General features: G+C 67.1%; 3 protein-coding genes across 5 annotated transcripts in view; 2 read left to right on the top strand and 1 right to left on the bottom strand.

The window, feature by feature from the left end:
* PRDM16 (PR/SET domain 16) overlaps nt 1–19,573 on the bottom strand; it is a 275,916-nt gene extending 256,343 nt beyond the window's left edge. For all 3 annotated transcript variants that reach the window (XM_036351807.1, XM_036351809.1, XM_036351808.1), the window contains exon 1: nt 19,297–19,573. In XM_036351807.1, coding sequence (XP_036207700.1) covers nt 19,297–19,333 — 37 coding nt within the window. In that variant the 5' untranslated portion in view covers nt 19,334–19,573. The remainder of the gene's footprint in view (nt 1–19,296) is intronic.
* Nucleotides 19,574–19,727: 154 nt separating this feature from the next.
* Nucleotides 19,728–20,703, top strand: LOC118677431 (translation initiation factor IF-2-like). The gene is made up of 2 exons (XM_036352561.1): nt 19,728–20,349; nt 20,584–20,703. The coding sequence occupies exons 1-2, from the start codon at nt 19,797–19,799 to the stop codon at nt 20,673–20,675; spliced, it is 645 nt and encodes a 214-aa protein (XP_036208454.1). The 5' UTR covers nt 19,728–19,796; the 3' UTR covers nt 20,676–20,703.
* A 289-nt stretch (nt 20,704–20,992) lies between these two features.
* LOC118677430 (translation initiation factor IF-2-like) lies at nt 20,993–25,778 on the top strand. The gene is made up of 2 exons (XM_036352560.1): nt 20,993–21,106; nt 21,655–25,778. Exon 2 carries the CDS (start codon nt 22,763–22,765, stop codon nt 23,912–23,914), a length of 1,152 nt encoding a protein of 383 aa, XP_036208453.1. The 5' UTR covers nt 20,993–21,106; nt 21,655–22,762; the 3' UTR covers nt 23,915–25,778.
* The last annotated feature ends 681 nt before the right edge of the window (nt 25,779–26,459 follow it).

The following is a 26,459-nucleotide window of genomic DNA, read 5'->3' as shown; positions in this document are numbered from 1 at the left end:
TGGGGACCTGGTGGCCACAGCCCCTGGCACCACCCCATTCTGTCCAAGCTGCCCCTGGGTAGTGGGGATCCCCGATGGCCCCTCCGTGACAGTGACATCTTCGGCTGCCTCCTGGAGGCCGGGACACTCATCCGCTTTCTCCTGTTGGTTCCCGGGAGGGCCCGGTGGGAGGGGACCCTGATGTCCCTGCAGGAGGTGGCAGAGCTGAGGTTGGATCCCAGGCGGCCTGGTGCAAGGTCTGGATTGCTGACGGTGCCGCACGCAGGGGCAGCCCCTTCGTCCTGAGCCCCGGGCTCCTATCTGTGGGATGTTTCTGTCTCTCTTGTCCAGTTGCCCAGGAGCACACGGAGCCAGGACAGAGCATCTCAGAACTTTGGAAGAGACAGGATGGGCGCCCTGTAACATACACTAAGACATGAGGGACAGGCGGGTGGATGATGGACGGATGGATAGATGGATGGATGGATGGGTGGATGGATGGATGGGTGGATGGATGGATGGGTGGATGGATGGTGGATGGATAGATGGGTGGATGGGTGGATGGATGGTGGATGGATGGGTGGATGGATGAATGGATGGTGGATGGATGAATGGATGGTGGATGGAAGGATGGATGGGTGGGTGGATGGATGGATGGATGTTGGATGGATGGATGATGGATGGATGATGGGTGGATGATGGATGGATGGGTGGGTGGATGGATGGATGGATGATGGATGGATGGATGATGGATGGATGATGGATGGATGATGGGTGGATGATGGATGGATGATGGTGGATGGAGTGGTTTAAGCCTGGGTCACAGTCACTCAGACGGCATGACAAGTCAACAGGCAGATGTTCCTATTTCACTAAAATCAACAGAGACGCCCATGGGAAGAGACTGGGGTTTGGGGACAAATGTCTGATCATCTGGGCCTGGAGGAGACACATGAAAGGAGGGATGTGCAAGCGCAGACATGTGGCCCCCTCGGATTTTCCCTGCAGCGGCGGCTGCCCTGGGAACAAGCCGCTTGGGGTGCAAGTGCACCCGAGAAAGGGTGTCTTCAGGGGCACTTCTGTTCAATGCACAAACTCCGTCATATAAGAAGGCCAGTTGGACAACCTGCGTTTCATGGCTTAGGGACGTGTTATTGTCCCTGCACAGGAGCAGGGCCAGGCCTCGGTGCCCAGAGGGCTCCCGCCATCCGGCTGCCCGGAGCGAGCGCTCACAGACCCCCTTGGGCTCCAACTAGGTGACTGGGCTCCCCAGAGGACGCAGGCGCAGGTGGTCCCCAGGGGGCCCCAGGGGCCAGGGCAGCACGGGGAGGCCCAGGGGGCCCACGCCTCTCAGAGAACGGTGAGCTTTCAGCCAGGTGCGTCCGTGCTGGCAGCTGGGCACAAACACGGTGGGTCCCACGCACACAGGACTTCTCCAGGCAGAGGCGGTGCTGGCGGGCACCTGTGGGCCAGCCTGTGACATCCCTCAGGCCCGCCCCCCAGGGGGAGTGGGGACTGTGGGCGGACGTCTGTAAATGCATTTCATGCCCCACTAGCTCCCACCCCAACCCGGGGTCCAGCTTAGAGTCTATTCAAACGCACAGGTGGGGCGGCCGCGGGAGGGGTGATGGTTTCTGGATCCGTCTCCCCGGGGCCCAGGCCCGGCTCCCGGACTGGAGGCGAGGAAGGTGTCGCAGCCCCACAGGCCTCTCTGCTGCAGCTGCGCGGGGAGCTGCGGCCCAGGTCGGAGCTGGGAAGCCGAGAGAGCGGAGAAAATGGGCGACGCTGTTAGACATTTAGCCTCATAAATCTCAGCCGCGCTGCCGGCTGGCGTTCGGAGGTGAGAGAAACAACATTACGAGGCACAAAGAATGCGGCACAAAGGCCAGAGAGAGGGACGTGGCGGGGGGCCGGCAAGCGCCGCCGCGGAGTTCCGTCTAATCGCCCCCCGCACGCGGGAGGCCGCCCGGTGCCACCAACAGAAACGCGCTTCCCTTCCCGGAAAATTGATTTGTCAACAGCCAGAGATTTGTCCAAAGGCATCTCAAGGTTGTTTTAAGAAGAAAAAAAAAAAAAGGAAAGGAGAGAACTGGGCAAAGGCGCGCGGTCGGAGACGCCTCTGAGGACAGCGCTGGGAGCTGCGGCCTCGGGGCGGACGGTCTGGAAAACCGGACTTATGGGCCCGCGGGGCGGGGCACGGCGTTCGAGATAAGAATCGGTTCAAGACGGTGTGGTCTGTCCCTGGATCTAAAGCTCCCTCCCAGAGCCCACAGGGGCATCTCCTCCTTCGGGGCTGAGTGGCCTGGAAGGGCAAGGAAGGGCCCAACCTGACCCGATTGGACGGCGGTTCCCTGCAGGCCCCGGGCTGGTGCAGGCGACTGGCCCCGAGGGGGCGCATGGGCGTCACCCCCACTTCTAGGCCCTGACGACGTGGGCCAGGCAGGAGCTGGGACCACGGGGTGTCTGTCTGCCGAGGGCTAGAGGCTCCATCTCTGTAGCCCGCAGACACCTGCCCTCCGGCCCCAGCCGCTGGGGCCAAGGCCGCCCCGTGTGAGGCCTCCCCCCCCCCCGCCCCCGCCCCCCCCCCCCCCGCGAGGACAGAGGGTCTGCTCTGCCACTGGACCCAGCGCCCACGGGAGCCAGTGGACGCTGCCACGGCTCGGGGACACGAGCCCCCAGGGGCCCCACTTGGCCCTCCTGCTCCCAACAGGACCACGGTGCCCGCGTGGGGAGGCAGGTCAGGAGCTGGGCGGCTCGGGGTTTGCACTCAGAGGGTGCATGGGGCAGAGGTGGGGGTGGCCCCTCCATCCCGGGACAGGAAGTGCAAGGTGCCCCTTGGCCACAGCAGTGACTCCAGGCCGCCAGGACCCTGAGCCAGGGGTCAGCACCGGTGATGCCCCCGAGTCCAGGCTGGCCCCCTGGCTCTGAGGCCCTGTGTGTGCACCTGGCCAGGAGGCAATTCACAGTTTCTAAAGACTCCCGGGTGCCCCAGCACACCCTGAGTGCACCTCAGTTTCCCCGCCTGACCTCCCTGAGAGGAAGGGATTGGAGGTGAGCACAGGGAAAGGGCACAGGAGCAGGTGGCTGCCTGGCACCCAGGACACCATGACCTTCGACGGCGCCCGTGGGGGCCCCACTGGCCGCGCTAAAGGAAGCTGCCGAGGCCACGCCCAGACCGGCGGGCTTGTGGCTGGGCGCAGGCAGCCTCCGACCCCTGGAGGAGCTGACCGCCCACCGCCAGCCAACCCAGCGCATGGAGGGCTGCCTCTCGGGGCCAGACACGCTCCCGGCCTGGGGAAGCCGGGCCAGCGAGGCCTGGGCGGGTCCCACAGCCGTGCCCACCTAGGGCCCCCGCAGGCCTGGGGAGACCTTGACCCAGGCCCCTGCTTCCTGCCCTGTGACTAGGCGGCCCCCCAGGCCCCCGGGGCCCCCGGAGTGAGCTCAGGGGAGACGGATACTGGTTTCCAGGAGAGAAGGGCGAGCCCGCTCTCGATGCGATCACAGCCCACACACGTGGGTCTCCCGCCTCCCAGAAGCCCAGCACAGCAGGTCACAGCCCTGGGCGACAGGATTCACGAGGGTCTGTCTGAGCCCAAACCTACGCTGCCCAGTGGCTCACAGTCAGGCCGGGAGTGCAGGCGCCCCACCGGGACCGGGGTCAGGGCGCACCCGCCTCCCAAAGGGGCCGTCCAGCTTCGGGCCGGACCAGGTCTTCCTCCCCTCCCCCACCCAGCGGCTGGGCACTGAGCTCAGCGAATTGGACCCCACAATCCGTGGTCCTCCAGGCCCTGCTGGGTGGACAAACCTCATCCTTGAGCTTTGGGGTGACTGCCCAGCGAGGCAGAGGCCGTCCTCCCGTCCTCTGAAACTCCCGCCTAGTCTCTGGGTGGCCCGTGGACGCCCCATCTTCTCCAGGCGGCGGTGCCACCTGCATGTGTGTGGTCTGTGCTCAGGTGGCCCTGGAGTCACATCCTAGAGCAGTGATGGCAAACCTTTTGAGCTCAGTGTGTCAGCATTTTGAAAAACCCTAACTTTACTCTGGTGCCGTGTCACATAGAGAAATTTTTTGATCTTTGCAACCATAGTAAAACAAAGACTTCTATTTTTGATATTTATTTTATATATTTAAATGCCATTTAACAAAGAAAAATCAACCAAAAAAATGAGTTTGCGTGTCACCTCTGACACGCGTGTCATAGGTTCACCATCACTGCCCTAGAGGGTCAGGGGTGGGTCGGGGCACGGGCCCCAGAGCAGCTAGCTGTGCCCATGTCCACTGGCAAAGGGGGAATGAGTTGGGGACAGAGCGGGCAGGACAAAGGGTCTGGGTGCGTCCCAGAGCCCACGTGGCACCTCCACCCCGGGCCCCAGCGGCTCCAAATGAGCTCGCAAACTGCGCCAGGAGCTGCCAGCCTCTGCCCTGCCCTCCCTGTGCCGCGGGGCCGGCCTCCGGGATTCGCACAGGACCCCGCACACGCCTGCTGCAGAGGGAGGCGGCCTCCGGGATTCACACGGGACCCCGCACACGCCAGCTGCAGAGGGAGGCGGCCTCCGGGATTCACACGGGACCCCGCACACGCCGGTGCAGAGGGAGGCGGCCTCCGGGATTCACACGGGACCCCGCACACGCCGGTGGAGAGGGAGGCGGCCTGTGTGCTGCAGCAGGCAAAGCCCTGGCTGCGGCCCCGCTGACGCGGCCTGGACTCGAATTCCCACGGGCGAGGGAGAGAGGACGGGCCTCCTGCTCAAATGTCCTGGGCCAGCGGCCTCCTCTCGGCTGCACCTCAGATTTCGGCGGCAGCCCGGAGCAGAAAGCAGCCCGAGTTACCGGAGGCCCGCGTGAGCCTGTGCGCGTGGCCCCCGGCCCCGAATTCCACGCCTCCCAGGGGGCAGATAATCCGCGCAGGGCCTCCTGCCAGAGCCGGACGGAGCGAAGTGCCCTCCGCAGCGCGAGAGCTTCTGGTCCCCGCAGGCCCGCGAGGAGTCTCCTTACTGGGCCCCAGGGTTCAGATCGAATGTCCCTTTGAAAGAGCCAGACGGGACCCCGTGCCCCTGCCCCTGGGTCCGCCCGACACCAGATCCAGCCCGTCCCGCCTGTGCTGTCGGAGCCGCGGCCTGCCCCACCCAGGGGACAGCCGCCACCCTGGGGCCCCGGACCAGCGTCCCGACAAGGGAGGAGGGACAGGGAGCCCCGGCCGGGGTGGACTCTGCCGCCCCAGCGCCTCTCCTCTCGCTCCACAGCCTGTGGGACCCGGGGGCCCAGCGACAGCTCCCTGAGCCGGCCCCTTCCCCCGTCAGCGTGGGCTCCGTCTCTGGCCATGTGTCCGTCTCCTCAGTAGTCCAAGACCAGAGCCCGAGTGTGGCTCATGGCATCGTGTCTGTGTGCACACGGCGCTCTTTGTGCAGGTGTATATGTGCACATATATATGTGTGCGTACGTGTGTGTATATTGTGCGCATGTATGTGTTGCATGCATGCACACTACGTTGTGTGACTTGTGTGAGTGTGTACGGTATATGTGCTGGTTGTGTGTACATGTGTACACACATGTGCATTATGTGTGTGCATGTGCCTTATACATGTGCAGTGTGTGGGTATGCATCCATGTGTGTGCTCCTGTGTGGATGCATGTCACATGTGTGCGCACACTGATTACAGAGGCCCCATGACTCTAGGTCCCTGGGAGCCCCTGGGTGGCATCAGAGACGCTCTCACAACGGCAGCTGGGCAGCCACAGGCGAGGAGACCTGTCAGCCAGCACCCCAAGTCCCCTGAGGAAGAGACCCCGAAAGACAGAGCCCCTCCCCAGGGCTCCCGGGTGCTGGCGCTTGCGGGGCAGGCTCGAAAGAAGGAGCCCGACCCCAGGGCATGTGCTGCATGGACAGCACCCGCCCGGTCACCCAGACAAGCACCGACCCCCCACGCGTGGACCCCAAGCCTGCACCCAGGGCCAGGGCCTGAAGGAGGACCCATGTCGCTCAGATCTGCCTGCTGTCTACTCATCACAGTACCGTCCCCTACGAGCTCGTAAATCTGCCGGCCACACACTCGCACGCACATCTGCTTCAGCCAGGTTCCAGCAAGTTCCAGAAACCCAGAGTAGCTGCTCACAATGCCAGCCTCGGCCGCATCATCTCTCCAGCCGCCACCTCCCACATCCCTTCCCACTGAGCCGGTCAGAAGCGGGGCCGGGGCCGGGGGAGCGCCCTGCCCTGGAGCAGAGGAGACAGACATGGGGCCACAGCGGGGGTGCCCCGGCTCGCCCCCTCCCCCCCCAACATGCAGGTCTCATTGTCTGTCCCCACCACCCCCAGGCTGCCCTCGGGACCGACGGGGCGAGGGCACCCGATCCAGCTGCCACGGCTCGGAGGGAGCGGACACGGAACTGGACCCCACGGCGGGAGCAAGGCCCCAGCGCTGCGGGCCGGGCCGTCGGTCCCCACGAAGGAGCACGTGGCATCGCCAACGGGGCTGCTCGTCTGACCCAGCAGAGGTGACACAGGGAGCCCAGCGCTGGCGTGTGTCCCCCACCTCTTCCCTGACCGGGGTGAAGGGTGCCTCCTGGGGACCCCATCTCCACTCTAAACCCCATCTCACCCTCACCCTCAGGCCTCCTCAGAAGGTAGGGGTCCAGTCCACCCAGGTTCCTGCTTCTCTGCCGCTGTCCTGTGTGGCTCAGCCTTGGCCGAGGGTGACCCCAGATTCAGGGCAGCCATGGTCCCTCTGACCAATCAAGCTGGCCTGGGGGTGCTCCCAGGGGACCTGCAGGAGGCCGGCCTGTTCCTGACGATCTCGGGGAGCAGAAAACCTCCCTTTGGGCGGGGCCCCCAGGCTGCTACCTGCTCCCCGACACTCCTTGGCTGCATTCCCCCTTTGCCCGGTGACGGGCGGCCCGAGGACCAGCCTCGCACCCCGGCACCCACACCCGCAGCCGGCAGGTTCCTGTGGTTTGGCCCAAGGTCGGCTACGGTGCTGGAGCCGCTCGCCCACTTGGAATGGGGAAGTGCGGCCCACGTGCCCACCGCTCAGACCAGCACCCACCCTGCCCTGACCCAGCACCCAGGGCCTCTGCCTCCGGGCCCGGCAGGAAGCGGGGTTTGCTTGGTTTTGCTCTTATCCATTCCGTGAGTGTCACAGGCTGTGAGGAGGGACATCCTGGTGATGCTGGCCCTGAGGTGCCCCCCTCCCCCGGGCCCTGTGCCCAGGCTGTGCCCAGGCTGGTGGTCACACCCCGTGATGGGAACCAGCAGGCGGTCAGATCCGTCCCTGAGGTCCCGATGCCCTTCCCCGGATCCCTCCGCCAGCCGCAGGCCGCAGGTGAGGCCGAGCATTATTCTTCCCCGTGAATAGGGAGCCGGAGCTCTTTGTCAGAAAACAACGCGAGGCCACATTCCTCCACGCCCGCCCGCCCCCCGCCCCCCGCCCCCGCCCGGAGTCTGTGGGTCAAGGAGGGGGATTCCCAAGGGGCAGCCTTCTCGCCCTCGCCCTCGCCGTGGCCACCCGCACCCCCTCCCCTTTGAACGAGGGTAGTCTGTCAGGCCTGCAGGCAACCCAAAACCCGGGTAAAGAGAGAAGTCGGAGCAAAGAAAGATGCCTTATCCGCTGCCAGCGGGACGCGGGGAGCCGCGCTGGGCCAGGGCGATCCCTGCGTAATTAGCAGATGAGATTCAATAGCGCCCGGCAGCTCTGCGCGGCTTTATCTAACCTTTGGAAGGTAAGATTAACACCTTCGATGGAGAGAAAGTTAAGACGGGGCCCCTGCGCTCTGCGATCCTGATTCTGAGCGTGAAACCAGAGCCCCCCTCGGGCCGGCTCGCTGCCCCCTGGTTTCTGAGCGCTCATTCTTCCCACCGTTTTCCTCTGCCCTTTTGTTCCCGAGGACACCCGGCCAAACGTGCAGCCACGAATACCGCAGCCCTCCCCACGGCACACACGCTCACACACGCAGGAGCCCTGAACACGGAGCATCCGCGTGGGGAGGGGGCTGCGACCCGCATCTCACCCGGCTCCTTATCAGAGACCGGGTCTCCCTGGGCCCCGTGGAAACCTCCCGCCACCCGGGCAACTTGTTGCTGCTCAGGTCCCACGTGCCCGGAGGAGCCCCGGACCCGGACCCCAGGCCTCTGCCCGGTGACGGGCCCTGTGGGGAGGGGTGCCGGCCGCGCGAAGTCTGCCTCGGGCTGGGCTGCGGGGGGCGGGCAGGTGCCAAGGCCACACGGTCACCACACGCACACTGGCGGATGCGAGGAGGCCGCCGCGTCTCGGGGTGGGTCTGATATTAAAAATCAAGTGGAATCACTCCCAGGGAATCGCTGGCCCGCCTGGCGGCTTCTCCTCCTGCCGACGTGACAGACATAGTCAGCCGCACTGGGGGCTGTTCCCTGAAATGAAAGGCCGCGGGCCGAGCCCCGCGCCCCGACAGCACGTGTGTTCCGTCAGTCACTGGCCTGCGCGGCCCCCCTGGAACTGAATACCCATTCAGAGGGGCTCGCGGGCGAGTTGTTGCAATTTAATATTCTCGCACACAGACACATCATTAGCTCGGAACCTGACACTGGCCGCATAATCCTGTCATTTTCTAAGAGGCCTAATTTTTCTAACTGTGAGCACTGGTCCCGGGTTACTACAGCCCCCTCGTCTTTGCTGCTTCTGGGGGTTATGAACGCGGAAAGTGCTCGCGGCCGCCCTCTGCCACCTTTGAACTTGTCTCCTCTCCCCTCGCGGCCAGCTGCGAAGGGCCGGCCCGGCTGGGGCTGCTGCAGCTGCGGCCACAGACACGGGGGAGCTCAGCAGTGGGGGGCGGGGGGCAGCGAGGGTGGGGGGCTCTTTGCAAAAAGCAGCAACGTCACTGACAAAACAAAAAAGCCCACGGGTGGGTCTCAGACCTTAGACCAGCCGTGGGCAAACTACGGCCCGCGGGCCGGATCCGGCCCATTTGAAATGAATAAAACTAAAAAAAAAAAAAGACCGTACCCTTTTATGTAATGATATTTACTTTGAATTTATATTAGTTCACACAAACACTCCATCCGTGCTTTTGTTCCGGCATCCGGTCCAGTTTAAGAACCCATTGTGGCCCTCGAGTCAAAAAGTTTGCCCACCCCTGGCTTAGACCCACGCCTGCACACATGCATGTGAACACACAGAGCACTGCACATGTGCGGACACGCAGAGCTCGTGCACACGCGTGAACATGTCTGCGCCCTCTCTGAGCACCATCCCTGCACACGGACCAGGCGAAGGGCAGGGTTTCCCCGGAGCAGCGTCCGCTCTGGCCCAGGAGACGCTCCCGGTTTCCAAGGGCCTCGAGAATGCACGGCTTTCCCGGCTTTCCCGGGACTGGACAGGGAGCTGGGGGGATGGGCAGGGGCAGCCAGGACTCCCAGGGGGTGAGCAGGTGGCGGGAAGGGAGCGTGGGCTGCAACCTAAAGCAGCTCAGGGTCTCCCCAGCCGGAGACGCCCTGCGGGTCGGAAGCTCCCTTCCCAGAGGGACCCTGGGGCCCCCCCAGCGCTGTGGCTCCTCCACGCTGACACGCCCTGCGATTGAACCCTGACGCCAGGGCCAGCGGGCCGGGCAGCGAGGGGGCAGGAGGGACCCGCAGCCGCTTCCGATTCGGGGCTGGAAATGGTGTCAGCTCGGCGCCAGGCAGCAATGCCAGTTTCCCACGCGGCGAGGAAGGAGCTAGTCAGCTCGCTCTCCCAGGACCGAGGGGGCCGCCCGCGTGGGACGGACTCGGGACCCTCTGGGGCAGCGGCCATTCTGGACCTTCGTGAGGGGGCGGCGCCGGAGGGCACAGGGTGCCAGGGAGTGCGGCTCCTGACCGAGGGCCGCAGAGAGGAGGAGCCGGGCAATGCCAACTCTGTGCCAGGAGCGCGGCGGCTGTCCGTGCCCCCGGGGCCTCCGCGAGCCCCACCTTCAGTTACGCTAAATGCTCCAAAGCGGCCCTAACAGCCCATTGCACAGGTACCAATGTCTGAGCGTTTCACGTTTTCATTTTTTATGGAGTTCACAGGGGAGGGAGAGGGAGAGAGACAGCAGAGCTGAGAGAGAATCATGGGCCAGCTGCCTCCTGCACGCCCCACACACGAGGAATTGAGCCCGCAACCCGGGGAATGTGACCTGACGGGAAACCCAACCGTGACCTCCTGGCTCACAGCTCGACGCTCAGCCACGGGGCCAGGCCGGCGGGCGCAACGCCTGAGCCGTTGACACGCGCGCCCTTGCCCTGGGCCCGGCCGCTGGAGGGGCGGTGGGATCCGTGTTTGTAAATCAGTTTCCACTCGGCAGCGCTGCCAGCCCCAGAGCAGAGGCGGGATTAGCCTGTGTCACGGGAGAGGGCGCCCGGGCCCGCTCCGCCCTGCCTCACGCGTCTGCCCGGCATTTTCCTCCTGGGCCGAGACGCTGGCCGGGCCCTGCCTGCCCGAGGGGCCGGGGAAGGCTGCACGGATCGCATTTGAACCACTGAATTTAAATCAGAGGGAGAGACGCACAGAAGCTACGCCAGCACCGCCGCCTCCTCTCCAGCCTCCCTCCCGCCCGGGCCTGTCTCATCGGAAATTAATCCGAGGGTCTGGTTAACCCCTCCACCTGCAGAGGCCGGGGGCGGGGGGGGAGCTGGGATCCCCAAGGTGCTGGGGCTGAGGGTCCTGTGGGCTGGGTCGGACTCTGTCCGCTTCCCAACAGTTTGGACAGAGGCACAGGCTCCGGGACCAGCACCCGCTGGCCAGCGAGGAGCAAAGGTGAACCCCCAGATCCCTCACTGGCCAGAGCGCCGTGGCAGGACCGCGTCTTCCTGTGAATGCCCCTCATTGCCCGGCCGAGCATCCTGCCACTGCCTTCACCCTCACCCGTCTTGGGGCCCTGCGCACAGTAGGCCCACGGGCGACGTGCTGGACTCCAGGGGCAGAGACGAAGGGACAGATAGACTTGACCCGCCCAGACCACAGATGACCCCAGTCCCTGCAGGGGCAGGGAGGCCTCTGATGAGGAGGAGCCGGCAGATGCCAACAGCTGTTTAAGCCCTGACGACACGTCAGGATGGAGGGCCCGGCGTGGCTGAGGGGCCGGGAAGGCGCAGGAGGGGCCTGGCCTTGGGCACGGCGAGCACCTGGCCACACGGCAGCGGGGCTGGAACGGACCGGGCACCTGTGTCCCCGTTTGAGAATGAAACCCTGAATTAGGGACCACGTGAGCCACGCAGCAGGAATCGGGGAGCCCTGAGTGAGCCCGGCAGACCGGCGGGCGGCAGGCAGGGCTCTACGATGCTGATGCCTGGGCAGCCGCAGCCAGAGACAGGGCTGGGGGTGGGCGCCCCCTGCAGGGCCCCCTAAGGGCCCCCAAGAAGGTCAAGGTCGGGAGGCTGGAACCATAAAACAGGTTCCCATACAGGCCAAGGGCATGGCTGCCGAGTCCGAGAAGCAGCGAGTCGGGCGCATGCCCCAAGTTCCCTGGAGCAGCACTCACCTGCCATAATGCTCCCCCCACATCTGCCCCAGGACCCTCACCTTCCAGGCAAGAGCACTCACGTGGGACCCTTCCGGAACCTTCCGCGCGGTCATGCCTGCTGGAGGTGGGCAGGGGAACGCTCACTGTTCACACACTGCGACCCAGTTACAGCTTAGCTATTCTCCCAAATGCCGCCCTCTCCAGGTTCCGCAAAGGCGACGGCGGCCGCGGCGGGGACCCGGCAGCCCGCCGTGGAGTGAACGCCGCGCCCCTGGCCTGGGCCTCGGCGGCTGAGGCCGGGTGTGGGGCGCAGGAGCGCGCAGGGCCCCCGAGGGCCGGCAGTGATATCTGCACTGAGATTGGCTTTGTTCTTCTTTCTAAAGCGGGAGCGGAGACAAAGCCACTGACTGCTCGACCAGCCGCTCGCCCGTCGGAAAGCAAGCCTGAGCCAGGACCGGCCCCGGGCACGTGGAGGTCAGGTCTGCAGGGCCTGGTCCCCGAACCAGTGAACTGGGGAGACCTGGCCAGGACCCCCTGTCCGGCCGCACCGGCCGCCCTCCTCCGAAGCAGGAGGGGCTTCAAACCCCAAAACAGTGAGCCCCCCGGGACCCCTGACTTTGAAATCGTGTCTAAGGAGAAGCAGGTTCACCTGCATCCAGGCAGGTGTGTGGGGGTGAGTGGCAGGCGCGGGGGCAGGCCTCAGTTCAGCCAGAAAGGACCAAGGACATCGGTGGGAGCCCCTTGGAAACTCCCGGGGGACTGGGGACCTCTCCCCCCAACATGGCAAGACAGCAGCCCTGGTCTCGGGCCTCAGGCCAAGCCATGGAGGGCCTTGCTTCCCGCTCACGCCCGTGGGCACGACCTGGGCATGGGCAAGGGGTGAGCCCCTAGAAGCCACCCAGGAGCCTGCAGGGGGCAGGGGCAGGAGCCACGCAGGCTGGGCCCTCACAGCAGAAGGGCCCATGTCACCTCCACGGGGACAGGCCAGCGGCCGCCGCAGGGGCTTTGCGACACAGCCCCCGTCTCCTCGGGGCCCATCTCAGAACCCGGAGGTGGACGGCGCTCTGCCCGGCACCCCTCCCCGGGCCCCACTAACCATCTCCAGCCACATGCCCAGGGAGCGAGGGGCCAGCACCCACCCCTGCCTCAAGGGCCGCAGCGTCTGCCCAGGCCAGGGCCTCGGCGGGTGAAGCTGGTCCCCACACGCACACGCACACGCACACGCACACGCACACGCACACGCACAGGCGCACCCTCTGCACCCAGCTCCACGGGGTGCGGGCGGCAGGTGAACGCCCCCCGAGAAGCGGCCGGTCTGCTGAGCGCCCTGTCGCGGCTGACCGGGCAGAACCTCTGGGCACTCGGAAAGCAGGTGTGGCACCTGCTCTGGCTTCTGCGCAGGGCGGCCGAGTGGCACAGCTCCGCAGGCTGCTCGGCCCGGGCTGGGGCCGGGGACACCGTCCGGGCGGTTCCGCTCCCGCCAGGCCCTTCATGGTCACAGAGCCTCCCTCCACTGAGGGCCGGAGGGGAGGCCGGTGCCTCGGGGCGCAGCACCCGCCTGCCGGCCCCCCGCCCCCCTCTGCCCCCGGTGAAGGTATTTCAGACGGGGCTGACGCTGCCCCAAAGAGTCCGACTCAGGAGCAGGGCTGGGCGGGGATGAGCGGGGACCGGCCGCAGGGCTGTCAGGCCGCCGCCCGCCCCCGCCCTGAAGGATGAGCGCTCGGGGTCGGAAGCACAGGCGTGAGGATGTGAAACGCGCGGATAGCCGAGCCTCCGCGAGAGGAGATAAAATATTCACCGGGACCCAGCCATGTTTTCAAATGATTATAAATTATGTTAACAGTGCATTTGCAAAGGGTTATAAAAACAGCCATAATATATTTTTTTCCCTCAGATTCTAGAATTACCAGTGTGACAGCTAATGCAATAATGATTTGTTTCAAATGCCAGTGTTTAAGCTGTATAAAGCTGATTTTATACATTTTTCCAGTAGGCCGCATTGTAGTTAATGAAATTAAACACACCAATCGCATTTGTCCCCAGGGGACGAGGAACTGAACACACCACTGGTTTATTTTTTTATTAAAATAAATTGCAGCCGGCAAGATGGACTAATTGCATACAGAATTGAAAAAGAAACATTCCATTGATATAATTAAGCCAATTTTCATGGACATAAATAGTTATAGTGGATATAAAATAAGCAAAGCCTTCCCCAGATTCTGACTTCCCTCCTTTTTTTTGCCCAGAATGTTAACTATTAAACAAATAGGCCTCTCCGAACGGCACGGCTGTCTGTGGGCTGCGTGCATCGTCCCTCAGTCTCAGAGATGCCGGCCAGGCGGGCAGCCGGGCACCTCCAGACCACAGCGGATCTGATGGCCGAGCCCCGAGAGCAGTGCGGTCAGAGCAGGAAGCGGCCAGCCCTCCGCTGCCTGAGCCACAGGAGCCGGGAGCGCGAGCCAGCGGCCCAGAAAGGCCACCGGGGCCTGGCGTCCACGCGGAGGGGCCTGGTCCAGGCTGGACCAGTGACTGCAGCCCCAGCTCCCTCCCTGGGTCAGGTCCACCTCTCCCTGATGGCCTGGGGGAGGGGGACCTCGGGGTTTGGGGGGAGGGGGAGCAGACAGAGCCTGCCCCTCCTGCATTTGCTCAGGCAAAGACACTCCGTGGGGGGTTCTGCACCTGCCCTGGAACAGGACACCAGCGCCAGGGCCCAAGAGGAGGCGGGCCAGGCTCCTGCCCGCAGGGGAGGAGGAGGAACCAGCCGGGAGGAGGCTGGGCGCACAGGCCCTGAGCACACGGAGGTCTCATCTACGCTCTGAGTGAGAGCGGACCTGGTACACGCTGAGCGCTGGGCCTGGGAAAACGCTGAAAGCCGACGCATTAGAAGTACGTCCTGCGGAGACCTGCCCTTTGCAGTTTGTGGGGAGAGCTAAACAAGAAACCCGGGGGCCTTCATGGAAGCGACCCTCCCCCGAAGCCTGAACTTGCTGTGTGACCTGCATGGTTCCTTGACCTCTCTGTGTCTGGGCCTGGATGTCTTACCCCTAAAAGTGGGGCCAGCAGCCACACTGCACCCTCCACAGGGCAGGGAAGGGCTGGGGTCCTGTCTTCCACGTGGGCCAGGGGAGCCTCCGGGGGAGCCTTGACCTTCTCCCTCGCGGCTGAAGGTGGGCAGGGACGGGCAGGGCTCAGGCTGCTGCTGGCTCCAGGCTCCCGGCGGACAGGTGTGTGGAGCCCATGCACAGGGCGGGGGCCGCCTGCCTGAGCTGTGCTGGCCAAGCGGCCCAGGGAGGCGGGGTCAACCCTGGAAAGCCTGACCCCACCCTCCCCCTCAGGCCGCCACCTCTGAACCCCCTCCCCCGCCCCCCACTTAGTCCAGGCTCCGCTCCCAGGTTCCCGCATCTCTCTGAGCCTGGGTCACTGTTGGAGAAGCAACTGAGAACGGGTCCCCGGCCCGCCCCCCACCTCCCTGCGGAGACTAAGCCAGGGTCCAAAGGGGAGGGGGTGGGGGCGGACCCCACCCGTCCTGGAAGCTAAAAGGCAAAGACCTTTGGGATGGGACCAGGGCGCTGGGCGCAGCCCTCGCTGAGGACCCGCTGAGCGGGTAGACGGGATGCTGCCTCCGCGTGATAATTCGCCGTAACTTTTTATGCGGAGATCCGGGAGCCGCCGCGGCGACCACGGGCTCAGCTCTGGCTCCCAGGCCCCGCGCCCCAGTCGGCCCTCGGCCGCCCGTACCCGCTGCGAGGCACTTCGGCTCTCGGTTCCGTTCCCTTCGCTGCGAGAAGTTTCTCTCTCAGGGGCAGGCAGTTCCTCCCGCCCGAGACCTGAGCTGTAGCGTCCAAGACTTGTTACCGGGTTTGATTCAAAACCTGATAAACTGCATTTAGCGCTATTTGAAATTTTTTAAACGAAATCACTGAAAGGATTTTTAATCCTGGATAATTTTTGTTGAAACTCTAATTACACAGCACCTTAATTACCAGCCCAGCCCCCCAAGGCTCCCTAATTGCCTCCTAATTGAATAAAACAGGGGGCTAATCGCGCCCAAAGTGGCCCAGAGAGCTGGCTCGCCTCCCCAGGGGCCAGTGGGGGAGCCCCCCGGGCCCCACCGCCAGCACCTGGCCTCTGAACACCAACGGGGACCAGGACCCTGCCCCGCGCTCCGCCCAGAGGGGGACGGAGGGCGCCCGGAAGCCCAGGCTGCCATGGGGGAGGCCCAGCCTGCTGCTCCGGGGAAGCGGGGGCAGGAGGAGCAGCCGAGGGCTCTGTGTTCGGACCCTGGAAAGCAGAGGTGCCCTTCCCGGGGGCGGCCGCCTGCAGGTCACTGCACGAACAGGACTCCGCCACCCCGCCTTCCCCCGCAGGCCTGGGCACTGCATGCACACCCACCGGCCCGCCCGGCGAAATGAGAGCCCGCGGGCTTCTGCGCGCCGCGGGGCACCTGGCCTTGGCCGCCAGCCCTGCCCCCGCCCCTCCGCCTCTTCCTGTGTTTTCGCCCGAAGCGGGCTAGTGGCTCCACTCCTGGGACACTGGCTGCCGGCATCCAAACAGGAGGCTGCATCCTGGCTCAGAGGCGAGGCCCTGTGGACCGGGCAGACCGGAGAGGGGGAAGGCAGGGCCCTTGGAGACGCGGCCTGGCCTGTTTCGTGGGGAGACGGAACAGAACGGGCTAGGCACTCAGCCTCCAGCCCGGCTCGCTCCCCCAGCCGGTTGCACACATCCCGCAGCGGGTCGCACCCATCCCCCTGGAACACACAGGAGACTCACAAGTGCTGGTCTGGGGAGACAGCAGCCCCGGCACACCCAGGGGCTGGCGGCTGGCGGCCGGCACCCTGAGGACGGCATCCCAGCGCTGAGAAAAGTGGCGTCTAAGACATGGGGTGTCCCCTCCACGCGGGTCAGGCCCTGGCTGGGCACAGTCTCTCAGTCTCCCGGCCCATCCTTCCCCTCACCCCCCCCCCCAAGCACAGAGGTCAGGAGGGCACTGCCGCTGTGCAGACCCCCCACCTGCCCACCTGGCTCACAACAGAGGCGGAAACAAAGCTCCGTCAGGCGTTTCCTTGTTCAGTGGGGGCAGGGGCAGCTCCCTTCCCTGCCGGCCAGGAAGGCAGGCCTGTGGGAGGGAAGCCTGGCCACCTGAGCCCGCGGCCCCTGCCTCCCGGGCGCAGGCTGAGGACCTGGTGGGTCCCCAGCAACTGGAGGGCAGGCCTGGGCGCCCAGTCGCCTCTGCCCTTGGAAAAGCTCCACTCAGAGTCCCCAGGGTGGGCCCCCGAGGTGCTACCAGCATGCAGGCTGGCAGGAGGGTCCCCTTGAAGAGGGTCGCCGGGGCAGCCCTCCAAGCTCCGTGCCTGGGGGTCACACCCACTGACCCGACTGTCCTTCCCTGCCCAGCACATGGCTGCAGCGCCGCCCAGCCCTGCACACTCACACTCGCCTTGGCCTTGTAACCATGACCTCTCCCCTCAGACCGAGCCCCTGCCCCCTGCTGGGAGGTGGCCTGGAGGGGAGGGTCCATGGCAGGCATGGCTGTCCCTGCCTCAGATGCCGGTAATGGGGTCAGGTCCCCAGGGACGCCCACGTTGGCGGGAAGCCCTGTCACATTAAATTCCGCAGCGACTCCTGTGCTCTGTGCAGGGCAGGCCACCCTTTCTGGGCCTGCCTGGACCACCTTGTTGGGGACGGTTGGGGGCAGCCACCGGGCTCATGGGGCCCCAGAGGGAGGGCTCCCCGGTTCTGGCCCTGCTGCGGGCTCCAGCGGGGCCTGGGCCTGACAGACCTGCTCTCAGTGCAAGTCGTGCAAGTCCTCACCCAGGACCCAGGGCAGGGAAGCCGCGCTCCCTGGTCCCGGTCTCCGTCCGGGTCCCGGTCCTGGTCCTGGTCCCAGCCTTGGGCCTCAGGCCCTGTGGGCGGGAGGGCACCGCCAGGCACCTCTCTGGGGCCTGAGCACAGCCTGGCCCTGCTGCCCCCGCGAGCGGCACCTCCTCCACCTGCGGGAGGAGCAGACAGAGCCGAGGGCCAGGCCGCTGCCGGCGGAGTTTTCAGCTGCCTCTCGCTTGCCGCGAAGGCCAGGAGAGGTGGCCACGGCGGCCAGGCTGGGCTCCAGTGGACCCCGCACACGCAGACAGAAAATGCACACGCACGTGCACCCCCACGCCCGCAGGGACGCAGGGGGCACTGGGGCAGCTCGGCCAGCGGAGGAACCAAGGCCTTGTTCGCACCAAGAGGGGCCAGAGGTCACGGGAGGCTGCGGCCGGGGCTCTGGGAGCGGAGGCTGGCGGGGAAGGCGCTTCCAGGAAGGTCCCCAACGGGCGCGCGGGGTCCGGGCCTCCCGCCGCAGCGGGGAGCTGCTTTTCCCCGGCGGCCTCACCGGGCAGGGGGCTGCGGCTGTGACCGCGGCCGCGGTCCGGCGGAGCTGGGCCCAATGCCGAACCCGGAGAACAGAACTTCTTCCGAAAACTGTGGCGAGTGTCCGCCCACCAGCTCACGCTTGGGGTTGGCCCCAGTGCAGCGAGGCCGGGCCGGCAGGGTCAGGCCGAGGGCGGCGGCGGGCTGAGCGGCGCGGTGGTCGGCAGAGAGCCCCGGGGCAGCGGCCGGCTCCCTGTGCACCGGGGCGGCGACGGCGGCGCAGGGGGCGGCGAGAGCGGGAGGCGCGGGTTCCACTTGGTGCGGCGCTCGCCGCTTCGCTGCACCCGGGCCTGGGCCAGGGCTGCGGGAGCCGCACTCGCCCGCCGCCGCCGCCCCCACCTGCCGCCTCTCGGGCCGCAGCCCCGGGCCCAGGGGCCTCGCGGGCCGATGGCGCCGACGCTGGGGGTGGAGGGCGCGCGGGCGGCCGGGGCGCTGGGGGCGGGCGGCCATGCAGGCGGCGGGAGCGCCCGGCCCGGCCCGCGGCGGAGACCGGCGGCGAGGACCTAGAGGCGGCGGGGCTGGGAGCCGGAGCCCGGGCTCCGCGGAGACGCAGCGAAAGAGAAAGTAAGACCCGGGCCGGGCAGTCTGGCCGGGGCAGCCCTGTCCCCGACCGGCCTCGCGGCGAGCGGGCGCGGAAGGGTCCTAGCGGGGCCGAGGGCGCAGGCGGCGGCGGCGGCGGGTCGGAGGCGGCCGGGCGGGGACACTCCAGCCGGAGGCACCGGCGCCGGGCGCCCGCGTGGGCTGCCGAGCCGGGCAGGAGCGCCCTCCGCCGCGCGGGGCACCGGCTGGGAATGCACTTCGCGGCCACAGTTCCGAGCCCCGGGAAACGGCTCCATTTTGCTCCCCGAGAGCCGGCGGCCGTCCCGCCTGCGCCACCGCCGCCTCGCGCCCTGGGAGCCGGTGGGCGCCGGCCCGCGCCCCCTCCTCCGCCCCTCCCGGCCCGGGGTCTCCCTCCTCCGCGCCCGGCTGGCGGCCGCCAAAGGCGGTGCTCTAGCGCCCACTATTCCAAAAGCCCGGAATATGACTTGCCCGGGACCGAGCCGCGCGGAGGGAGCGAGAGCGAGCGAGGAGGAAAAGTTGCTCTCCCCTTTCGTCAACTTTTCGCTAACTTTCGCTTTTCGCTCCCCTCCACCCCCCGCCCTCCCCCTCCGCCCCCCTCCCCGGCCCCCACCGCGCGCCCCGGGGTCCCGGGCCCGCGCGCCTGACAAGGGGGGGGGGGAGGGGGTTCGGCGAGGAGGGGGCCGGCGCCTTCGGGGAGCGCGCGGCCCTGCGCCCCGAGCCTCCGCGCCGAGCCCGGCCGCCCCGGAGCGCGGGAGGCGGAGCAGCCCCCGAGCCGCGCCGGCGATTCGGGGGCCGGGAGCCTGGGGCGCGCCGGCCGCGCCCCGACGCGCACCCCTGGCCCGGGCGCCCCGGCCCCGCGGCCCGGGCCGGCGGCGCGACGGGCCGCGCGGGAGACTTACTCTTGGCTAGCTTCCGCGCCCTCGCCTTGGATCGCATGGTGTCGGCTCGCGGAATCTCTCTCCTCCTCCTGGAGTCCAGAAGCAGCCACACACTATCTTCATCTCCCCAGCATTGTCAGTTTGGACACCTTCGCACATGCGCACAGAGCGCTCAATCTGACACCCCTCGCCGGGGCCAAAAAAACTTTGCCATGTATTCATCATCCTCATCGTCGCGCCGCCGCCGCCGCCCGCCGCCGCCGCGCGGGATTGGGGGGCTCTCCGCGGCCTTCCCGGGCTTCGCCTCACTTCTCTCTCCCCCCGCCCCCTGCCCCCACCCCCGTTCCCAGCGCCGCGCGGAACTGGCCCTTTAAGAAAACACGCCGGGCTGGGCGCTCCCTCCCGGGGCCCGCACCCCGGACACTTTAAAAGGACCCAGGTGGCCCCGGAGGCGAGGGGACTGCCCCCCCCCCCACCTTCCCTGCGTCTCGTCGCGCGGCCGCTCCCGCCCCGCCGCGGGGATGGGGTGGCGGCTGCGTTTGCCGGGCGCCTTCCTGGGCGGCAGGGGCGAGCGCGCCCACAGTTCCGACGCGGGTCGGGCTGCTTTTGCTTCGTGGTCTCGAATTTTAGTGCTAATGACACCGCTTGGCGTTCGCCGTGGCCCCCGCGCGCTTTCTCCCGGAGTCCCCTGGGTCCCCGCCCCTGATCCGCGGTCGCCCCCGGGGGTGTCGGGGTCCGCGCGCCCGGGCCGAACCCGGCTCCTCCGAAGCCCCCTCCGGGCCGCCCCCTCGGGCCTCCGGCCCCCGCCCCTCCCCTCCCCACACCCAGCCGCCGCTGCTCCGGGCTCCGCGGCTCAGAAACAGCAGCGCCAGCGCCGCCAGCTCCGCGCTCGCCGCTGCCCGGCCGGCGGGGCGGGCGGGCGACACTCAGACCCGCCGCCCTGGGTCCGCGCGGAGCTGCAGGCGGAAAGGCGCGGGCACCGGGAGGCAGCGCGGGGCAGCCCGCCGCACACAGGGCGTCCCGCACCTCGCTGCCCGGGCAGCCTGCGCGCTCACTCCTGCCTCCCGGCCCCAGGTGAGTACCGGCGGGCACCCGGAGCTGGGCCACCTTAGGGACCAGGGCCTCGGGGACACTCCCCCTGCGCTGGGCCCAGGTGTGTTGGGGAGGGAGGGAGGGCCGGTGTAGCAGGTGGAGGAGGGCGGGGGGAGCCCTCACCCTCACCCACGGAGCCGTGCAGAGGCCGGGCTGGGCACAGGCAGGGCTCGTGGGGACAGTGGGAATTCTTCTGTCGTCTGTCGGGGGTTCAAGAACGAATTGCAAGGAAGCGGAGGCCTGACCCGGCGCCTTTGGAGAACCAGGGTCCTGCGGCTGCAGACTCCGCCGCCTCAGCGGGAACCTGAGCCTGGAAGGAAGGGGTCAGGGCTGTGCCGCCTGGGGGCCTCCCGGCCGTGCCCCCTCCCCGTGTGAGACCCGCAGTGAGATCTGCAGCGCCTCCCCTGGGACCTGCACTCGGACCCGCGCCCTGGCTGTAAAGGAGGTGATGAGGGACCCTCAGCCAGCAGAGGCCTCGATCACGAGGGGCGCTGGGCCAACGCGCCCCGGAGGAGAAGCAGGACCAGCGGCTTCGCAGGGGCCAGCGGGGCATGGGCCGGGCCTTCCGCCCTCGCGCCTCCTCAACCATCAGCCGCCCGTGGAATTCGAACCCCGACGTGGCTCCCACTGCCCGGGGTGTCCAGTCTTGCGCTTGCTGGGCTCGCCCGCCTAGAAGGAGACGGTGATCCCTGCCTGGCTTGGTTCTCACTGGCCGCTGCCTCGCTGGTTCAGCCCTTAGGTGAGTGTTGCCCTCGGAGGGGGAGTGAGTGCCAGGCTGCTCAGCCCCAGGGCCCACCCGCGTCCTTCCAGGGTCTGTCCCCCTCCACCCCCAACCCCATCTTTCCCTTGAGCTGGACTGGGGGTCCCTCAGACTCTCTGTGCCCCCTGGAGACCAGGGCCCACTCTGCGGGGTGGGGAGGGTGGCTGCTGGTGGAAGCAGGGTGATCCCCAGAGCTCTGGAGCCACCACACCGCCCCCCCCCCCTCCCCGCCACCAGCAGGGCAGGCTCCAGCCAGTGGGCCTCACCTGTCTGGGCTGCTGGCCAGAGAGAACCCAGGTCACCCTCATGCTCTGCACCCCAAGACCGCCCAGCAAGGTTAGGTCTGAGGCCTGGGAGAGTGCAAGGTGCCTGTGAGCACTCCCCCTGCAGAGGGGCCCTCCCACCCCCACCCCAGCTCAGCACAAGTCCCCAGGCCCTGGAGGCAGCCAGCAGACCCTGTGGTTAGGGAGACCCAGACTTCTGGGGGCACCCAGCTCCAACAGGCCTTCTCTTGCTCCCTCCCTCAGCTCAGGAGGCCCATGACAACTCTGAACCCTGGCCAGGCTGAGCCCGGGCTCCCTCCAGGCTCAGGGGCCAGCAGCTGCCCTGGCCCTTTCCTCCTGCCCTGCTAGGACCCTGCAGGCTAGGGTGGGGGTGGGAGTGCAGCTCAGGGCCTGTCTGGAAGAGAGGGATCCAGAGATGAGGATGGGATGACAGGGAGACAGGCCCCAGCCCCCCCCCCAACCCCCCAAGGCGCTGCAGCTCCTTCAGGTCTCCCTCTCATCAGCCCCTTCAGCTTCAGGAGCACAGGCAGGCCGTCCCCAAGGCCATGGTCCTGGCCTGGCTGGGCCCTGCCCCCGCGTGGCCAGACCTAGAAGGAGATCCGCTGGCCAGGCCTGTGGTGTCCCAGCGAGAGCTCAGACCCAGAGCCCGGAAGGAGGGAACATCAGGGCAGGTCCCCCTGGGCCCCACTGTGTGTCCGCCCGCAGACACTTGGGGGACTTGGGGGGAACAGGTGTGGGAAGTGGGGGGCAGCTTTCATTTCGTTGATACTAAAAGGTGTCAGGGCAGTTTTCAAAGTGCGCCCAGCTCCCAGGAGACGCGTGGGCCAGGCCACCTGGGGGCTGCACCCGCCTCACCCCAGTGAGCACGGGCCTCAGGCCCGCAGACCGTGGAGGCGGAGAGCTGTGGGCCGCTGCGTGGATGTGCCCTGCCCTCTGTGGCTTGCAATCACTGTCGCTGGGTCAGGGGGAGGCAGAGAGGACTTTACCACGGACTCCCGCCTCACAGGAGCCGCCTCAGCCAGAGCGCTGCCTGCTCCCAGCCTCCAGGCTCCCAGCCAGCGGGGAGCACAGCCAGGGACCCAGGACCAGCCCTCCTGTGGGAAAGGGTCAGGTTTGGGGGAGCCAGCTCAGCAGGCCCTGCAGCTCTGCAGTGAGCAAGGTCATGTCGAAACAAGTGAGGCCGGTCCCAACTGGGGTGGGGGGAGCCCGTGTGCACTGAAGCTGGAGTCCCCCCGCCCCCCGCCTTTGTGCTCCCCAAGCTCTGCCCCAGCGGTTTCTGGGCTCCCCGGGATTCCAGGTCAAGATTGCTCACCCCCTGATTCCTGCTCAGAGAGGCCGAGTAGCTAAGAGAATGAAAGCCCTTAGTTTTCACATGGGCTCTCCTCTCAGACCCCAGCTGCCCCAGGGCCCCCTCCCACCACCAACACCACCACCACCAGCAGCAGCCCTCGCCCCCCGCGGGGCCACTAGATCAGGCCGAGATGCCGGCTTCCCCCCCCCCACCCCCCCGTGGGCACATTCGCCTGCCCCATCCCAGGTGGGCATGCCAGCGGATCTGAGCAGCAGGAAAGGCTGGAGCCCACCTGGGACTAGCCCCTTGGGGTCCCCCTGCGCAGAGGGGAGAGCGAGGTGGTCTGGGCCCCGCGGAGACTCTTCAGGGACTGGATGCAGAGGCCTTGCCGCCCGACCTGCGGGGTGGACAGTGAGCAGGGAAGTTGGGTCTAGAATGGGGGTGCGATGGGGCACAGACCACCTACCACCGACGGGGCCGTTTCCTCCTCTTGGGGCGGCCCCACTGGCCCCCAGCGCCGGCCCAGCACCGGGCTCCCGTCCACCCCAGCTCACTTTCAAGGACAGGACACAGGGAGTTCCTTCCGGAGCCGGAGCCGCCGGTGGCAAGGCCGTTCCCGCGCTGCTCAGAGCGGAGGCCTCCCAGCGCCCGCACCCATCCTGGTTCTGGATGGGGTCGCCCACCCCGAGGGGGCTGGGGTGCTCCCGACCAGCACTTCCCAGGAATGGGGGCCATGTGGCCCATTTCCAGCAAAGCTGCTCCTCCCGCGGAAGGACACTGTCCCAGGGAGACGGGCAGCCTCCTGGGCGCCGGGATTTCTCCGCAGCTCCTGCCTTCTGGGTCCTGGCTGGGCCGTCGCTCAGGAGGGCACATGCCTCACGCGCATTTCAGGAGCTTTTTCTTTTTGTTCTGACTTTTATTGAAGAGACGGAGATACACAGGGGCCTGAACTGCCCCCGCCTGAGCCCGGAGGGAGCTGGCTCCTGGGAGAGGGGCAGGGACCCCCTGACGACCCCCTCCCACCAGTGGAGCGCACGTGGGCCGCCATCAGGACTCGAGTGGCCGCCCCGCCGCACGGCTCCAGCAACGGCGCGCGGCAGCCTCCGCCGCGGGAGCAATAAACGAAATCGGTTTCCCACGCTTTCCTGCCCCGTCCAGGAACCTTGCAGAATCTGCCTACAAATTCTGTCCTTCAGTTTGCGTCGCCCCTGAGCTGGGCGGAGCTCACCCTGCACCCCAAACCGCCAGCACCTCCGGAGAGGGGACCCTCGCGCCCCCCGCACTCCCCGGCCGGCCAGGAGCTCCGTCCCCCAGCGCCCGGCCCTGCGGCGCCGCCTGCAGAGCTGAGCCCGCGGGGCTGGCACTGTGCGGGCTCCCCATGCACCGGCCGCCCCTGTGGACGCTGCGCAGCCTCCCGCTCCCGGTTCGGGCTGCGGGCAGGGTCCTGGCAACAACGAAAGCCGCGAGCCGCGTGGCTTTCTGGGCGCCCGGTCCCGGGAGCCCCCGGTGGGAGCCCTTCCCTCCCGTCCCCAAAGGCCAGAGCCCGGAAACCAGACAGGCTGCTGGTCCCCCAGGAGACTCCCCAATGGGCTCCCGCCCGCCCCAATCCACACCTCGGTTTGCAAAGGCCCTTCCCTCCCTCTTCCCGGCCGCGGTCCCCGCCCCTCCCCATGCCACCTTCCTAGTTTGGAAAGGAAATGTCGCCTTCGGTCCTGAGGGCTGGAGACCCTGCAGATATGGCCCTGGCGGGAGCTGCGGCACATTTTCTCCAGGCCTCGGTTCCCCGTCTGCGAAATGGGCCAGACGACCAGTGCCCCTCGCAGGGTCTGGGTGAGGCTGGAGGAGGACCGAGGGTGGAAACCGCCAGGCAGCCCACCCTTTGGGGCTGAGCTTGAGCGGCCGGGCTCAGAGGGGGCACCAGACCCGAAGGGGTGCAGGCTGCTCTCAGGGACCGCTGCCCATCCCTGTCCTTTGTGAGCCCCCCTCCCCAGAACTCCTCTCTCTGGGGTGAGGGGTGGGGGTGGGGGGAGGTCGAGGTCTAGCTCTGCCCTGGACGGTCTGCTTGCCCTGGGCTCCTCTCAGGTTCCTCCGGGCCGGATGCAGGGGGGTTACCACACCAAGCTCCAACCACGGGGGTGGTCCACCCTGCGCCACAGCTCCCAGAGGGCAGATGCTGGGGCTGCCAGGGAGGGAGGGCAGGACAGAGGCCCTGGTCCCAGGGAGCTCCTAGGAGGGAACACACCCCTCCCTCCTGCTCCCCACACTGCCTGCCTGCCGGGGACATGGGACACGGGATGTGGGTGTTCCTGGCTTTGGGGGCCTGTGTTTCCCAGCGAGTCTGGGCGACCTCAGGGCCTGACCTTGGAAGCCTGGGCTTCCTCAGCCTCCGGTAAGCTTTCCCCTGGAGCTGGGCTATGGGGCGGGGCTGGGGGGCAGGAGGAGGGAGCACAGCGGATGCAGCAAACCTCCCGGCTGCCCTCTGCTCCAGCAGGACAGGGAGGGGAGAGGGAGGGGGATGGAGCCCACGGGGGCGGGGACTGCAGGGAAGCCCCCTCCCTCACTGGCTTTGCTGCCTAATCAACCAGCCATCTCCTGGCAGGTGGGGCGGGGAGACCAGAAAAGGGCAGAGACCTGGACACCACCCCCCCACTCCACTGAGTGACCCTAAGGTGAGGCCATGTCCTCCAGGGGCGGGGCCTCTGGCCCCTGCAGAAAACTGGGCACCCAATTGGTTCTGGCCTCAGGTTTGCCACCTGGAGGGGGGAGGGCGCTCCTGCATCCCAGACCTGAGCCCCCAGTGAAGGAACCACAGCCGAGAGGCACGGACACACTGCCTGGCTTTGGGTCCCAAGCCCCTGCAGCCCAGGCAGGACAGAGACCTTCATGAGGACAACTGTGGGCTGGTGACCAACAGGGCAGGTCTCAGCCCTGAACAGCCCCTCACTCTCCAAGAATGACAGGATGCTAATGGAGTCAGAGCCCGGTGGGGGCAGCACTGGAGGGACTGCCTGGGCCCTGCTCCTGTTGCACAGGCCTTTCCAGACCCTGATGATGTGTCTGCCCCTCCCAGGGCAGCGGACAGCTGGGGCGGGGGGGGGGGGGGGGGGGGCGGGGCTTCAGCATAGACCTAGCCTCTCCCCACTCCCTCCCTCTCAAACCCTGCGCCACCTGCCCAGCTTCCTGGGAGCCCTGATTCCGTATGTGGGGGCAGACAAGCGGGGGGCGGGGGGGGGGGCAGGGAGCGATTGTGGGGAGCGACACATGCGTGTGGGGTCCCGGAGCTTCCTGGGAGCAAAGACTGCTGGTGGCCGGGGCCCTGTGCCCTCTGACCCCTGCTGTCCCAGAATCAAGGCCCCCCAGAGGCTCCGCGTGGGCGGTCATGGAGGGGGGGGCCGCAGCCCCTTCCAGGCGGGTGCAGGGGGGAGTGAGGCAGCGACAGCACCGGCAGGCGGGGCTTCCAGGGTCAGCCCCATCCCTTGACCTTGGCCTGGCCCATCTCCCTGGGTCAGAGTGGAGGCCGTTCCAGGGCGGCTGGTCTGGCACCTGCAACCCAGGCTCGTCATAGGCCACCCCTGCCCCCTGGGAGCCAAGGAAGGCCTCACTCGTTCCTTCATCCCTTCTTCACCTCTCCATCCACTGGCGCACTGGCGCGGCAGAGGCCTCTGTGCGCCGAGTGCTCTGGAGCTAAGGTCCCACGTGGGGGCCGCTGGGAAGGGAGAGCCCTCCGGCCCTCCTGGGGCTCCGGCACTCCTGGCTC

Source organism: Myotis myotis, unplaced genomic scaffold (assembly GCF_014108235.1).
Source record: "Myotis myotis isolate mMyoMyo1 unplaced genomic scaffold, mMyoMyo1.p scaffold_m19_p_2, whole genome shotgun sequence".
Lineage (NCBI taxonomy): Eukaryota > Metazoa > Chordata > Mammalia > Chiroptera > Vespertilionidae > Myotis > Myotis myotis.
The sequence above is the reverse complement of the archived record's forward strand: the minus strand, read 5'-3'. Positions and strand labels throughout refer to the sequence as shown.

Excerpts from the sequence above, each read along its gene's own strand:
- LOC118677431 (XM_036352561.1), top strand. The coding sequence starts at position 19,797 with ATGGGGTGGCGGCTGCGTTTGCCGGGCGCCTTCCTGGGCGGCAGGGGC. Across the intron at positions 20,350-20,583 it reads CTCCTGCCTCCCGGCCCCAG|AACGAATTGCAAGGAAGCGG; the intron begins GTGAGTACCGGC and ends CGGGGGTTCAAG.
- LOC118677430 (XM_036352560.1), top strand. The coding sequence starts at position 22,763 with ATGAAAGCCCTTAGTTTTCACATGGGCTCTCCTCTCAGACCCCAGCTG.